Below are 17,482 nucleotides of genomic sequence, written 5' to 3'. Positions count from 1 at the left end.
GTTAGTGATGGGGACTTCTGCAAACATTTATGAAAACAGGCAGGGTATAAACCAGTTAGGGGTGAGTTTAATTTTTATATTGTGAATTACTGAAGTTTCTTAGGTGTTTTAAGAAAATAAAATGTTATTTTGTTGCCTTGGAGGTCACAAAATGGAACTGGGTTCATATAACCAATTTTCATATATTTTTTATAGAGTTTCCATGACGAATTTCAGGTCAAGATATTCATTTGCACACATAGTCATCCTAAGCGCAGACTATCAGGAGCTTCAAATGCTGTCCTCTTAAATCCACTACCAAGTTGGCCTTGCCTCTTACTCTTGTATTTTTCAGGCCGAAGAACATGCACTGAGGATCTGTTGCTTTAATATTAACTGTGGAAGTGTGCTCTGAAGGGATTCTTTGGTCATGTACATTTCACTATACCTGAAGTATGTTTGCTGTTGGCTAAGGAATGAATTTCAGCTATGTTGCAGTATGATGCTGTGCTCTGGATTATTTTTGGTTTGATGAAGAACCATTGCTGTGAAATGGTTGCTCAGAATGAAACTCCACCTTTTCCACATGTGCACCACATTTTCATAATGTAAAGCTATAAAATCTAGTGTTTCGTTATAGAACAGATACTAACATGATGCTGATTCTGATCTGTCAGCATACACCTGAGCATGTTGAAGAAATGAAAACAACAAATTTCAAGTCTGCCCTGATTTACCTAAATAGGGAAAAACTTGAGCCAAAATCAAGTCAAAATTCAGGCTAGCTTTATTATTTAGCCGTTTTGTAGCTGCTCTCTAAATACAGTCATAGGTATCTATAGATTTGTGAGAAGAACAAACCATTCCTCTTAAGATTTGAAAAGTTTATTGAGAAAATGAAGGGAGCTCGGTATTCAAAATATTTTATTTTCAATTTTTTAAAAGACATTGTAATTTAGCTTGGTTATAATGAATATTATAAGAAGGCTTATGTGTGGGAAAGCTCAAAATGCACAAAGTAAATAGAAAAGGGGGAATAACTATCTTCAAAATGTCTAATGTTCTGAAGGCTGCATGGTGTGCAGACGCCTACAGTCTTACCACCTATATATTTCTCTGATTCTCCTTAACATTGTGCAGTTGTTCAAACTGCTTAGAGTTTTAATGGCTTCTGTTATAGTTTTTCTGGGGTGAGATCTTTTTTTTTCTAAATATCAGACTAAGTAGTCACTACCTGATTTAAATAAATGGAGCCAGAAGTAGCCTGACAGTGTACCAAACAAGACCTGTGTGTATAATGTGAGTTCTTTCTTTTCAATTTTAGAATCAACCTTGTCCTATGTTAGGCAGCTGGAGGCAAGAGTAAGACAGCTGGAGGAAGAAAATCGCATGCTGCCCCAGGTGGGTGACTTCTAGAAGCTCACAGCTAGTCAGTGTCATTTGAGTTATAGTATTTTATTTGGAATTTAAAGTCTCAATTACATTTTCTCCTTTAAATGATAGACATCATTTTGTCAATAGTCATTCATCAGTGTACAGCATGATTGCTTTTCATCATGAATCATCATATTGTCCAGATTCTTAAGCATGATACTAAAGGGTACATATGTCTAAAATAAGACTGTCGTTACCATTTTGTAAGAAGAAGAAAGAGAAAACAAGAGTAGAAGTGCTTTGATGGTACTGCTCACATCTGTCATGCATGTTGTTGGTGAACATAGGGAAGGGACTTTATTTCAGGGGAAATATGCTAATTTACAAGCTAGGGAGAACTACAGGTAGTTTGAAGATTTCATGTTTTAATTAAATGAGTACTTTCTAAAATTTTTTGTGATATAATTGAACACTTAGAGTGCAACAAAAAAATGACAGTAATTGACAGTTTTTACCTTGGGGCTTAATTTCTTTTCCTGGGTGAATATAAAATGGTAATTTTTATGGGATTTAAGTCCTTGCCATATATTTTACTTAAAAATGTATTTTACTTTTTTCCACGGGCTGTTTATCTTGAAATGATGTTGGTTGAGGTCATGGTTCTTGGGAAATGTTTTGTTGAAGAGTTTAACAAATCTACTGATTTGGCTTGGTTTCCTTGACAGACAGGTAAACAGTATTTTAATATTTCATAGAAAATAGTTTTCTCAACATTTAGTCACTTGTGTTCTTTCTACATTCTGGTGACTTTTTCTATTTCATTGGTGACTAACAGAAAATTAAACCTCTAATAGTAAACAATTTAAATGTCAAGACAAAGAGTGTTTATAGTTCAGGAGAAATATAAACATTAATACAAAGAATTAACCAAAGACTTTGGAAAGCTGTTTTAGGTCTTTTAAATCTTGTTTTTAAACTAGTTTTGCTCTCTGATGATGGTTTAGGCTGTCAGGTACTGCATATAGAAATATCTCTTTCTTTCTTTTATTGGTCAGTCATTGGAGATTAAATGAAATGAGGCTATTTCTCACCCTTCTGAAACTGTACATATGTCAATGCTCGTGATGACAGAAAGGTTTATTTGCATTATGAAACAAAATACTACTGGTAGAGTTTTTTCTTGTGTTCTTTTATACTTTTCATTAAAAATTCTTTTTTGCCATTTTCCCTTTTATATTGGATTCAGGCTGTGACTGTGCTAATATCCTTAACTGACCACATCTAACTTCTCTGTTCCAAGAAACCTAAGAAATGTGATTAGTTTATTTACACATGTTATACCATCTCTGAGGCAACTGGGATTGTAAGCAACAAAAAAAGAGGGAAAAAAGAGATGTGTTTCTTGCTTTTCCTCTGAGTGGAAATTGAAATTTACACCAAGTATTGAGTATATGTATGTGTGCTGTCTTATTGAAAAAGAGGTACAACATATGGGAAAATAATTATATAATTGATTTTTAAAAATCTATGAAAGTGAGTTTTAGAGGTCTTGAAGGGAGATCAGAAGAGTCCTCAACTATATCTGATATGTACATGTATATTTAAATATTTGCATAGTTAAGAATAAATGATATTACTTAATTTTTTTTTAACAAATTCATATGATTTTAAGTGCATTGCTGTTTTTCATCAAAGAAGATTGCTATTGTTTTTGGTTTTGGTTTTCTCTACAAGAAAGGGCTAAGAAAACCATATTTTATTGAACCTAGGATGCTATTAATGTGGGAGGCACCATTAGCATATGTACTTTTCAGAAAGAAAAAAGATGTTGTCAATTATTGTCAGATTCTTGCTGATTTCAATGATGGACGTTAAGAAGGAAAAACAATTTTTTTAGAATTCAGCTTTTTATGTGTCTAAAGTACTTTAATGCAGAGAAGATCTATTGTTTGCAATACTCCCTTGGACTTATGCAATGAATATAATCTGACACAGTTCAAAAATATTATTCATTTTAAATTTCTGTACTTGAGAGTGTTGCCTTCACTTATAGCTAAGTTAGATATGATAGAATCACCATTTGCGACTACTTGTATAAATACTGAAATGAAGTGAAATTGGTGAACAAAAACTGAACAAAATGAATAATAACAACAAAAAAAATCTGAAATGAACACAGACAGTAGATCAGATGTGAGGATGGAAAATAGTAAATGGACCTCAGAGCAGTGGGAATCATGCCAACTGAATCCTTATAGAAGTCTGAGACTTGGACTAAATAACACAAAGACATATGTAACTTATTCTTAGATGTTTAATCATGAAATTTCCCTTCAGAAACAATTTCTGACTGCATGATATGAGCTGATTTGCAAGGTCAGTTCAATGTGACAAGCTGACATCCCTGAATAGATTAATATGAGTATCTGAACACTTGATTTTCAATTATAAGAACTTGTTCACTGTGCCTTGATTAGAAGGTTTTTTTTTTTTTTTATTCCCAAGTTTTTAAAAAAGAAAAAAAGTCCACTTGTCTTTGGATAAGCAGGAATAAGAATATAGTAGACAATTGGAATTCCAAGTGTATCAGATACCTTTTGTGGCTATAGAAGGTTCCTTGCTGTTGCTTGAGTATTTAGACTAAATTACATAAAGCCTTTCCTGGATGAAGAAATCTCCTTAATGCCTACTTTTATTCTTTATATAAAATGGTATATAATGAACAGAAACTCACAACTTTGCCCTAGAAATACATATTTAAAACTAACCAGGATGAGTGTCATAAATGCTTGTGGATTTTTCTCTGGGTAGTTGCAAAGGCTTCCATTTCCTAACATGTAAATGACAGGGTTTCTCCTAACTCTTACGTTTCATAAGCGTAAGGGTAATTAAAGCTTGGATCCAGTGTTACACCCATGCAAAGTTACCAGGTCCCAGAATGAAGGATTTTTTATAAAATAGAAAAATGTAGTGAAGACTCAGTTTGGTTCTGTCTGGTGGTGAAGAGGAGCTCACAGGAGGCAGGGATGAAATGTCAGTGTGGCTGCTGTGGCAGGTCATCACTAGTAAGCACAGAATTCTTTGCTGTGCCACAGCCTTTGCAGTATCCTCCAAGGACAACTAAGCTGCACCGGAAGTCTGGTTTGTAAATACAGTATTTCAGAGGTGTCCTAAACTAAGAATAGTCTCATTAATTTCAGAAAATGCATTATTATTATTTGCTAGGTATTATTTGAAAAGAAAATGCTTTTTTATACTGTTTTTAAAACTTTGTGAGGAAGACAACATGAGGTCTACCCTCTTAATAGGTTTTTCAGTGTATAATACAGTCTTGTTACCTATTGGCACAACATTGTACTTTAGATCTTCAGAACTTACCTTGCGTATTGAAAATTTTACACATGTAGATTAGTAACTTCTCATCTCTCCCTCCCCCTCTTCCAACTCCTCGTGACTACCACTCTATTTTTTGCTCCTATGAGTCTGACTGTGTTAGACACCTCATCATGTAAGTGAAATCATGTGATGTTGGTCCTTTTGTGACTGGCTTCTTTCTCCTGCTGTAATATTACCATTTGATCCAGCAATCCCACTTCCAGACAATTTACCCAAAATAATTGAAATCAGGAGCTCAAGGAGATATTAGCACTCTTATGTCTATTGCGGCACTATTAACAATAGCCAAGATATGGAAGCAACTTCAAGTATCCATCAGCAGGGGAAAAGATAATGAAAATGTGGTATAAACATACAATAGATCATTATTCACCCTTTTAAAAAAGAACGAAATCCTGCCATACAAGACAACATGGGTAAACCTTGAAAATGCATTTCTGAAAGTTGGCATAAATGGTCATTAAAAATAATGTGGACCTGGGGTATTCTTCCTTGAACACGTAAACTAACAACGTTTTTTACAAATTATGTTTAAAAATGTTTCAAACGATTGCATCTACCCTCTTATAATACATATAATAATAAAATAATAATAAAACTGCTCAGACTGGTCTATCAACTCCACTATGTGTATACTTAATATGGTGAAAGTTGCTTAGCCATTTCTGACTCTTTGCAACCCCATGGACTATACAGTCCATGGAATTTTCCAGGCCACAATACTGGAGTGGGTAGCCTATCCCTTCTCCAGGGATTCTTCCTGACCCAGGAATCGAACTGGGGACTCGTGCGTTGCGGACAGAGTCTTTACCAACTGAGCTATCAGGGAAGCCCTAAATGAAGATTGTGTGTTACTTAAATAAATGTAGTTGCTATCTATGAAATTACACTAACTTTCAATTCTAATAAGGTAGATTTACCCACAAGATCATGCATAGCCATTTGTAACTAAAAGACCCGAGATGGTATAAAGTTGTAGTTATATAAAATTTATTATTATTTTGGCTGTACTGGGTGTTCATTGATCCATAGCATGTAGGATCTTAGTTCCCGAACAGGAGTCAAACTGGCATTCCCTGAGTTGGAAGGCAGATTCTTAACCAGTGGGCCACCAGAGAAGTCCCAGGAATTTTTATGAAATTTAAAAGGAACATACCTATTTCATGTATATTTATGCATAAACACAAGCTTGCTCTGGAAAAATTATAAATTTTCAAGTCTGACTGGAACCTTAGATTTGTATCAGATTGGACAACCCCCTCCTTTAGAAAAGGTATATAAGGTTCACAGAGTCTGGGAGTATAGTCCTGGTCAGACAGCTAATTACAGACTGACTCAGGCCAAGATGTAGGCCTGTTCAGCATTCTTTCTAGTGTACACACAGTGCCGCCTTTAATCATTTCATACCATTGACTTAATTCACTGGAATTAAGCTGCTATATCTATTTTTGTCCTACTGTCAAATTCTTTTTTTAAACATTTATCTTAAAAAAAAAAAAAAAAAAGGGCTTCCCTCATAGCTTAGTCAGTAAAGAATCTGCCTGCAAGGTAGGAGACCCACATTTGATTCCTGGGTCGGGAAAAACCCCTGGAGAAGGAAATGGCAACCCACTCCAGTATTCTTGCCTGGAGAATGCCATGGACAGAGGAGCCTGGCGGGCTACCATCCATGGGGTCACAAGAGTCGGACACGACTTAGCAACTAAGCCACCACCATCTTAAGAATTAACATTAGATCTGAGTAGCCATCTAAGATTTGTTAGGCCTTTATTTCTGCTTTAAGGGAAATACTGTTCTTCAGGCTGCAGTATCCATCATAAATGAAAGAAAAACGTATTTTAGAGTCTTCTCCTCCTTGACACATTTTCAAAATTAAAAAATGAATCATAAAATTATATTATACAAACATACCAACTCATATCTGCATACTTAGAAATTGATTTCACAGCATGTGGTCCAAGACGGTCATTTGTTCAGATGATTGGGAGGCAGGTGGGCAGGAAAATTAGTAGATGCAATAGTGGTTTTTGAGGCATATCCCAGTGACATTTGACATTTTAGCCGAAATTCAAAACCCTTACTTGGATCTCTTTGTCCTCTTCTTGATGGTCACAAAGATTTTTTTAATCCAGACCTAATAGATAACATTTATGTGCTATGTCTGAGATGCAGTCTGTTCACCAGGAGAAAATATCTTAAAGTGGGTGATGATTACCTATCTGATGATTTTATTGTAAATACTATCCTTTGAAGACATCAGTTACTTTTCAGATACAACCATAAGGTAAAAACTAATATTTTTAAAGCTATTTTCACCCATCTTGTGTTGAGTTTGAATCTTGCGTCACGGAGAGGGCTAGAGACAAGAAACAAGCAGTTTGCTGAAAATTCGAAGTCAATTAAGTACATTTATTACAAGTCTTACTGGGAAATGTGTTTTTTCTTCTAATGCTCTGGCACCAGCATCTGCTAGGAAAGCATTGTATGTCCTCTGTGCGCCAGAAACCCTCTCCAGAACAAACCACCCACCTCTTGAGACCAGCATTTTAGAGCCAGTTTTCAGTGTTGGTGCCTAGCGTCCTGCGCTGGCCCTGTGCTCTGGGTTCAGCAGTGTGTTTGAAAGGCACTGGCAACTTGGATCACCACCGAGTGGGCCCTTCCAGCAAGTGTTTCTATTTCTGTTGTGCTAGCACACATGCAAGAGGCTAATTTTAGGAATGGAAATGAAAAATCTCCCTCTCATGTAATTTGGTTGCAATGTGGCCTCAAAACAGTGTGGTCTTTCAGTGTTCTGGGCAAGAGGCAGGGTCATTTCTAGAACTGTTTCTGAATAAAAGAAAGAAGCTGTCACTGTTCCCAGAAGTGCTGAGGAGGGTACACAGGAGCTGAGGAAATCGAGCCCCCACTTCCATGGCAACACACTGCAGGTCCCGCGTCACATCTCAGAAAGGCCCCCTCACCGGTGTGCTTCTGCAGACTGCCAGGCGCTGGGCAGAGACGAGGCTGGGGGTGCTTCTCTCTGACGTGTAGATTTGCCTCCTGTGCTCTTCCTGTTTACTGATTGTGCTATTTACTGATTGTGTCCCTCTTTCTCCTTTCCACATTTTTCTGACTTTATGTTTTGCAAATCACTTTTGCCTTATCAGGTCATAAATATATTTGGCTTTTCTTGAACTATGATTGCTCTGGAAGGAAAATTCAGTAACAATTTTACAAAAGGAGACACACAGTGATGCTTTCTAGGAGGCTTCAAGGGAGTGGTGGTATCCTCCTGTTGTTATTTGCCTGTGACACTCCTGAGGAGTAACTCGTGTAAAAAGATTGTTTTCACGGATAGCAGTTCTAATTATGTTGCATGACCTGAGTAGAATCGGGATGGTACTGATAGGAGAGTTTAGTTAAATCCATTAAGGGTCAGTTGCTGCTAGTCGTATTTGAGGAAAAAATAGACCTCCACCAGAGAAACAGTGCTTGTGGAATATGATTTTCTCTAAATCACCATAATTTATATAATTGAACACAAGGAAAAAAAGCTTTTCTGTATGGTTCAGTAGAGTTTTCAAAGGACAGATGGGTGCTACACAAGTGGTGTGGGTGTATTGGAATAAAAGAGACAGATAGATATGGAAAGTAAATTAATGGAGGAAAGTCATGCTGGAGAATCTAAATACATGGAGAAAATACATGGAGAAAATAAGGGAAAAGTGAAAATCTATCAGAAAATATAGAAAAGTAAAGCTCATAGGAAAAATGTCTATGGCAACATGGACTCTCAAAGGGGTTCTTTATAGCTTTCCTCAGTGACCCTCTTCATGCTTAAGAATTCTTGTTTGAGAATCTGCTTCATGATGAGAAATCTTATTTCTAATGAGAGAAAATTGATGAAGTAGAAATGTAATAGGAAACACAGCTATACTACTTATTAAACTTATTGATATAATTATTGATTTTAAAAGGTACTCAATTATTATGGCTGTGGTGTCAATAATTTGTATTTAACAATTTTTTATAGCTATATTAGTATGTTAGTAATTCAATCACAAAGGCATGTTTTTTAAAAAGGTTTTTAATTTGTCATCCATCACCATAAAAATAGCAGCAGTTTTGTTACCTGTCTGTGGCAGAATTTGTCACCAAAAATGATGGGACTTGCTGAGCACAAAGTTTTGCTGTATAGTAATATCAGCTAGAGTCAAAGAATGAGAAGCAATATGGAGGAATATTGGGGGAAATTTTGAGATGGACTATAAGAGAAATTAACGATGCCTTGTGCTGTAGTAATGGCTCTTTACTTACATTTTTTAATCCAGAGTCAAGTCAAACAATTTTTATAAGGTAGAGATGGAACAGTCTTCCCTTCCTTGCTCCTTTCTAAGGGTAAGAAAACAGTCTTATCGAAAGTGGTGGAGGGCCTGCCCTGGTGGTACAGTGGCTAAGACTCAGCGCTCCCAATACAGGGGGTCCAGGTTCAGTCCATGGTCTGGGAACTAGATCCCGCATGCCACAACTTGAGATACCATGTGCCACAAAGAAGACCAGCTCAGACAAATAAATAAACATTTTAAAAAATGTGATGGAAAATGTATCATATTTGACTTGGGGATTAAATTAAGTAAATTAAATACTACTGAAATATGGATATAAAAATGTAAGTTATGACACCATGGTTAGTTGACACTTGTGAAGGTGCAGAGACCCCCATTGGAGCACAGACTCATTCTTATCTCTGTTTCCTGCTGGACGTCAAGACAAAGAGGTATCTGAACCATGTTCTATCCTCCTCTTATCTCTGGTTCCAATCTTTCCTACAGTGGAGTTTGGGCATTTTTTTCATGCACGATCTAAATGTTCAGTTTGTTTCTTTGCTGTAGCTTGAGGAAGTGTGTGGGCTTCCCAGGTGATACAGTGGTAAAGAATCCACCTGCCAGTTTAGGAGATCCAAGAGATACGGGTTTGATCCCCAGGTCTGGAAGAACCCCTGGAGGAGGAAATGGCAACCCCCTCCAGTATCTTGCCAGGATAATCTCATGGATAGAGGAGTCTGGCGGGCTATAGTCCATGGGGTTGCAGAATTGAACACTAGTGATCACACACACATGCTGTTGCTGAGGAAAATGTGGAACTTAGAATAAAAATTAAAATTGGTGTGTCTTAGTAATTGATAGTTACCTATATCTTCAGAGTGTAAAGTAGACAAACATAAATGTAATATAGGCAACATCTGTATTTCCTAAGTATAAAAACAATATAAATATAATAAATACAAGTATAAATACAATAATGTAATATAGGCAAATAATTATATTCTTTGACAAAGGAAGACAGTTTGTCAATATATTTCCGAGTCAGTTGAGATTTTCCTAAATTATATTTTAAAAGCTATCATTGTGTGATAAATAAGCAAAACATAACTAAGTTGTTTTTAAAAAGCTGAGACATAGTCAGCCATGACTTTGGACTCTTGTTAGTAAACAAGGAATTAATGGAGTCACTGTGAATATGCTAGACCAAGCACCGACTAGCAATTACAAGAATTAGGACTTGACCTAATGAGCTGTTGGACCAGGATGGAACCCTAACCTCTGTGAACTTTAAATGCCTTGATTAAAAAGGAAGATTAAATCAGCTGTATATATACATATATCCCCTCCCTCTTGGACCTCCCTCCCACTGCCTTCCCCTCCCCCCAGTCTCACCCCTCTAGGTCACCACAGAGCACGGAGCTGAATTCCCTATGCTATACAGCAGGTTCTCACTAGCGATCTATTTTACGCATGGTATTGTATATAAGTCAGTCCCTATTACCCAATTTATCCCCCATGTCCACATGTCATTCTGTACATCTGCATCTCTACTCCCACCTTGCAAATAGGTTCATCTGTACCATTTTTCTAGATTCCACATATATGTGTTAATATACAATATTTGTTTTTCTCTTTCTGACATCAGTCTGTATAAGAATTACAGATAGTGTCTAGGTCCATCCACGTCTCTACAAATGACCCGATTTCATTCTTTCTTATGGCTGAGTTAATATTGCATTGTATATAGGTACCACATCTTTGTCCATTCATCTGTTGATGGACACTTAGACCGCTTCCATGACCTGGCTATTGTATATAGTGCTGCAGTGAACATTGGGGTGCATGTTCTTTTTGAATTATGATTTTTTCAGTATAAGGACTCTCCATACTGTTCTCCATAGTTGGTATATCAATCTACATTCCCACCAGTGGTGCAAGAGGGTTCTCTTTTCTCCACATCCTCTCCAGCATTTATTGTTTGTAATTATTTTGTTGTTGTTATTGCACTGAGTTGTTCTGCGTGGGCTTTCTCTAGTTGCAGTGAGCAGGGACTGCTCTTTGCTGTGGTGTGCAGGCTTCCAATCGAAGTGGCTTCTCTAGTTGGAGCCCAGGCTCTGGGGCACACAGGCTTTAGTAGTTGCGGCTCCTGGCCTTTAGAGAGCTGGCTCAGTAATTGCAGTGCACTGGGCTTAGTTGCTCCAGAGCATGTGGGATCCTCTTGGGCCAAGGACTGAACCAATGTCCCCTGCATTGCAAGGCAGATTCCTAACCAGTGGACCACCAGAGAAGCCCTATTTCTTGAAGATTTTTTTTTTTAATATATTGAGCTTCATGAACTGTCTTCATGTTTTGGAGATTAATCCCTTTTCAGTTGCTTTGGTTGCAAATAATTTATCCCATTCTGAAGGTTGTCTTTTCATTGTGTTTATGGTTGCCTTTGCTGTGCAAAAGCTTTTAAGTTTCATTAAGTCCCATTTGTTTATTTTTGTTCTTATTTTCATTACTCTAGGAGGTAGGTCAAAACAGATCTTGCTGTGACTTATGTCAAAGAATGGTCTTTCTGTGTTTTCTTCTGAGTTTTATAGTGTCCTGATGGGACACTGGAAATCCATGACTTTTTATCCAGAGAAAGTTTTTGTGTATGTGTAATGTATACACAAAAGAGGTGCACCCTTTTTAATTCTGATAGAAAATTCCCTAAACCTACAACTTGACATTGTATTGGATCTTTTATTTACAGGTGTGTATTGTATGTTATTCTACCTCATTGTGCTCTAACGTTAATGAAATTTCATCAGATAACTACTAAATTTAAGTTAATATACAGTCTAGTGTATAAAACTTAGAGGTTCATATCACATCAAGTATGCATATAATGGGGCTCACATTCGAGTCTGGGCCATGTTAGCTTATGTATATTTTGAGAGATAATGTGCAGTCCCCTTAATGTTTATTTTTATTCTTTATATAAAATTATATGTAATGAACATAAAGGCATTCATTTTCCCTAATAGTATACATGTTTAAAAATAACCAAGATGAGTGTAATGATTGCTTATGGATTTCTCTCCGGTCAGATACAAACGCCTCTGTTCACTGGAAAAGGACAAATAAAAGTGTGTGTGTGTGTCTTAAAACTGCAAAACCACCAGTCCCCAGAATGAAGGGGTCTGTAGTCCAGAACAGATAGAGAAATGCAGTGACGACTGAGTTGGTTCTATCCAGTGATAACGAGGAGCCCACATGAAATATGTATGGGTATCATTCCTCACCCCGTGAGCACAGGCTCTTTGTTCTTCCATGCTTTCTGTGGTACTCCACAGCATCACTGAGCTGTGCTCTACATCCAATTTGTGAATACAGCATTTCAAAGAAAGTGAAGTCACTCAGATGTGTCCGACTCTTTGCGACGCCATGGACTGTAGCCCGCCAGGCTCCTCTGTCCATGGGATTCTCCAGGCAAGAATACTGGAGTGGGTTGCTATTTCCTTCTCCAGGGGACCTTCCCAACCCAGGGATCAAACCCTGGTCTCTTGCATTGCAGGCAAATGCTTTATCCTCTGAGCCACCAGGGAAGCTCCCAAAGTTTGAACAGCCCTATTACATTTTGAAAATGCAGTATTATCTATTAGGTATTATCATTTGAGAAGAAATTCCTTTTCCAGGTTGATACCAATGATAGTTAAAGATCACCAGAACTTAGGATATTGCCTCTTAAACACAAAAACTAATGTGAACATTTTTTAAAAAATCATATGTAAAATATTTCAAAGGATTTTATATAATAAATGGAGAATGATATTTCACATGATTTTTAAAATTATGATGAAAGAGAACATCAATATAGGAAATGTTGGAAAATCAACTTTTATTATTTACCTCTAATTTATGCCAAAAAATGTGTATCCTTTATTCTAAAATATACTTTTCAGGAATTCAATTCTGAGAGAAGCCAAAATAAAGTACTATGAAAAAGAGATGACAAAGATATGGCATATCAGACAGTCTTTTGCAGTGTGACTGGACTGAGGAAAATAATGCAAGAGGCCCTGCATGGGAATCAAAGGTGGATATACTGGGATCCACAGGAGGGAGAAAATGTTCTTTCAAAGGAAACTGATTTCTCATGGATGACTGTAGACTGCAGACTAAAGCATCTGAAACAGCAGCCAGCAAGAAGTGAGCCAAGCCTTTCTTTGGATATGGTAGATGACGCAGAGATTGAAAGAGAACTGGTAGGAGATACGCTGCGAGACAGTGATCAGTGTTGCTTTTACAGTTCCCACGGAACATTTATATACTGTCTTTTGGGTTGTGTGCCATGGAATCTGTAGAAACTGGTAACGTGTTGACATATGAAGCTAATTAAAGCATGTGTAGAGAAGCAGGGCTGCACAGAGTTGGACACAACTGGAGCGACTTAGCAGCAGCAGCAGCAGCAGAGAAGCAATATGAAGAAAAAGTGTATGAAATACACTACAGGCTTCTCCTTAATTGTTTTATGACCTAAGGGCCTTTAGGGGCTGGATTCAGGGTTTATTTTAAAGTTTAATCTAGAAATTCTACAATGCAGTTTCTGTATTGCTAAGCAGTGGAGTATTTGAAAATACACTGTTTGCTAAGGCCCAGCTAGCATAAGTTGGGTGGGTGGATGGGGTCTATGCTCAGCCCTTGGGGGCCTGCCTTTGGGAGCTGCTTCCCCCTCAAGTGTACAGGTTTCCGAGTCCTCCTAAGTCTGGTCCTCACTTGGGCTGTTGACTGGCTGCTACAGTGATATCCTGGCCCTTTCCCAGGGATCCTGTGGTCAGGGCTCCCAGCATTCTGTGGGCTGAGAAAATTCCCCAATTCCTATTTGTCATCCACCTTGTTCCAGGCCCAAAGCCCATAGAAAAAGTATTTCTTGCCACAGGATTTTAGTGTTAGACCCAGCACTGGAGGTGGGAGGGAAGAGGTATGATTAGTGAAAGGACAGTCTATTTAAAGATTGTTCCTCCCTGTTGAAAGTATTTCTTTATCTTTGATTTAAGTGTCTCTTCCCTGGTGTAATTCTTTCCTTTGGGAGAACGTTTTGTCCCCAAACTTTTCAGTAACTCATACAAATCCACTCATCTCAGATACTTGTGATTTCAGGAGTGCTTTAGCCACAGCACACAGATCATCAAGTCCTCTTTATGAGTTTTTAATCTTCTTTCAGATTTTTATAACTTCCATAATATAGTTTAGTGGAGTAAAAGCAAGTTTCGAATTATTATTTTTTAAAACAGAGAAAAATAAAACACAAGGAGACAGCTAACCTTGCTTAAAAACTCTTGAACTAATTAGTATTTTGGTAGTTTTATCATCCAGCTATTGCTCTTAGAAGTTTATGAGAAAAAAGATTGGATATAGAAATGTAAGGATCACAGAAGAAATGTAAATCTGACTTAAATGTAGTAGAAAAAAATAAAGAAATTTGATACTGTCTTTTCTTGACCTAAAATGCCTCCCATGTGCAACAGAACAACATGTGAAGCAGAAGTTCTAATGTTTGACAGATAGCAAATAACTAATAAACCCACGACCAGATGGGAGCCATCCTGGGCTTACATAAAAGCTGGCTCTAAAAAAGGCTTTTTAATCATCAAAATATTTCAGCTGTTTTTGACATTCAAGGCAGGTATGTCTTAATATTAAAAAGAGGGATTTTTTAAAAATTTAAACATTAATATTAAAAAGAGGGATTTTTTTAACTTAAACACTTTCATGTCCTAAGAAATTTATTAAAATAATCCTAACTACAGAAATATCATAAAAGAAAAACGTAAAATACACACTCAGAAATAAATTACAACTCCAGTAAATTTGATCACAAATAAATTGTGTGGGAATGATGGGTTTTTATCGTTTTGGGTGCCAGGCATGTTTGAGTGCCAGAAGGTAACAGAAGCTGCAGATAGAATCTGGATGCTTTCTTTCTGACAGAGTTTTAGACAGAGGGGGATTTAGCGACTTTGCATTCTGAAATTTGTTATCTTGTTTGGGACAAATTCCGTTCACTTTTCAACCCTTGTTCTCATCCCACTCCTGTTATAATACACAGATCCTTAACCAGCAAAACGTACATGTCTTTGTTGATAATTTCTGCAAATGATAGATAGTGATGGCAGCACATGTTCATTGCCAATTAAAAAGGATGTTGGAGAGGTCCCTGAAGACTGGACCCTCTACTAAATGGCCACTTGTCAAGAAGGTGGCTCATGTGGCCTCACAGCTTTTATTTTATTAGAGAGGATTCTCTTGGTGAGGGAACCAGCTATTTTGAGCCTTTGACACTTGAGAACAAGATGAAAATGCGCCTGAGAGCAGGTAAGGACAGCTGCCCTTCAAATGTTTTTCACTTAAAATAAAGTGCCCTGCTCAGGATCTGGGTATAGACAAGGTCCTTCAGAGTCAGTCACCAGAATGTGATAAGACATCTCTCAATTCTTAGTGGTTTCTCAGGGCTTCAGGGCTATAAGTGATACCAGAGTAATTTGTGAATCATACTTCAACTGGTCTTTAAACCAGGAAAATATGTTTAATTTTGTTATCTCATTGCTGTTTAAAAAAATATTTTATTGTCCTATTCAGTCAGTTCAGTCACTCAGTCATATCCAACTCTTTACAACCCCATGAACTGCAGCACGCCAGACGTCCCTGTCCATCACCAACTCCTGGAGTTCTCCCAAACTCATGTCCATTGAGTCGGTGATGCCATCCAACCTTCTCATACTCTGTCGTCCCCTTCTCCTCCTGCTCTCAGTCTTTCCCAGGATCAGGGTCTTTTCCAGTGAGTCAGCTCTTCACATCAGATGGCCAAAGTATTGGAGTTTCAGCTTCAGCATCAGTTCTTTCAATTAATATTCAGGACTGATTTCCTTTAGGATTGACTGGTTTGATCTCCTTGCAGTCCAAGGGACTCTCAAGAGTCTTCTCCAACACCATAGTACAAAAGCATCAGTTCTTCAGCGCTCACCTTTCTTTATAGTCCAACTCTCACATTCATACATGACTACTGGAAAAACCATAGTTTTGACTAGATGGACCTTTGTCAGCAAAGTAATGTGTCTGCTTTTTAATATGCTGTCTAGGTTGGTCATAACTTTCCTTCCAAGGAGTCTTTTAATTTCATGGCTGCAGTCACCATCTGCAGTGATTTTGGAGCTCAAAAATATAAAGTAAGCCACTGTTTCCCCATCTATTTGCCATGAAGTGATGGGACCGGATTCCATGATCTTCGTTTTCCGAATGTTGAGCTTTAAACCAACTTTTTCACTCTCCACTTTCACTTTCATCAAGAGGCTCTTTAGTTCCTCTTCACTTTCTGCCATAAGGGTGGTGTCATCAGCTTATCTGAGGTTGTTGATCTTTCTCGCAGCAATCTTGATTCCAGCTTGTGCTTCCTCCAGCCCAGTGTTTCTCATGATGTACTCCGCATAAAAGTTAAACAAGCAGGGTAACAATATACAGCCTTGATGTACCCCTTTTCCTATTTGGAACCAGTCTGTTGTTCCATGTCCAGTTCTAACTGTTGCTTCCTGACCTGCATATAGGTTTCTCAAGAGGCAGGTCAGGTGGTCTGTATGCCCATCTCTTTCAGAATTTTCCACAGTTTATTGTGATCCACACAGTCAAAGGCTTTGGCATAGTCAGTAAAACAGAAATAGATGTTTTTCTGAACTCTTTTGCTTTTTCGATGATCTAGCGGATGTTGGCAATTTGATGTCTGGTTCCTCTGCCTTTTCTAAAACCAGCTTGAACACCTGGAAGTCCATGGTTCACGTATTGCTGAAATGTGGCTTGGAGAATTTTGAGCATTACTTTACTAGCATGTGAGATGAGTGCAATTGTGTGATAGTTTGAGCATTCATTGGCATTTCCTTTCTTTGGGATTAGAACGAAAACTGACCTTTTCCAGTCCTGTAGCCACTGCTGAGTTTTCGAAATTTGCTGACATATTGAGTGCAGCACTTTGACAGCATCATCTTTTAGGATTTGAAATAGCTCAACTGGATTTCCATCACCTCCAATACCTTTTTTCATAGTCATGCTTTCTAAGGCCCACTTGACTTCACATTCCAGGATGTCTGGCTCTAGGTGAGTGATCACACCATCGTGGTTATCTGGGTCGTGAAGATCTTTTTCGCACAGTTCTTCTGTGTATTCTTGCCACCTCTTCTTAATATCTTCTGCCTCAGTTAGGTCCATCCATTTCTGTCCTTTATTGAGCCCATCTTTGCATGAAATGTTCCCTTGGTATCTGTAAGTTTCTTGAAGAGATCTCTAGTCTTTCCCATTTTATTGTTTTCTTCTATTTCTTTGCACTGATCGCTGAGGAAGGCTTTATTATCTCTCTTGCTATTCTTTGTTAAATTATGCTTTTTATTTTATATGTCTTTTTTATGGTAATT

The 17,482-nt window shown here is 37.6% G+C and overlaps 1 protein-coding gene across 6 annotated transcripts in view; it reads left to right on the top strand.

Annotated features, from left to right (window-relative positions):
* The window catches only part of CCDC85A (coiled-coil domain containing 85A), a 220,455-nt gene that overhangs the window by 170,169 nt on the left and 32,804 nt on the right, over positions 1-17,482 (top strand). For 5 of the 6 annotated variants that reach the window (XM_027966811.3, XM_027966810.3, XM_027966815.3 and 2 more), the window contains exon 3: positions 1,304-1,380. The exons of the other annotated variant lie outside the window; for it this stretch is intronic. In XM_027966811.3, coding sequence (XP_027822612.1) covers positions 1,304-1,380 — 77 coding nt within the window. The remainder of the gene's footprint in view (positions 1-1,303; positions 1,381-17,482) is intronic. 6 annotated transcript variants of the gene reach the window in all.

The sequence above is a fragment of the Ovis aries genome, chromosome 3 (genome assembly GCF_016772045.2).
Source record: "Ovis aries strain OAR_USU_Benz2616 breed Rambouillet chromosome 3, ARS-UI_Ramb_v3.0, whole genome shotgun sequence".
Classification (NCBI taxonomy): Eukaryota; Metazoa; Chordata; class Mammalia; order Artiodactyla; family Bovidae; genus Ovis; species Ovis aries.
Note: the sequence above shows the minus strand (reverse complement) of the source record. Positions and strands in the feature narration are given on the sequence as shown.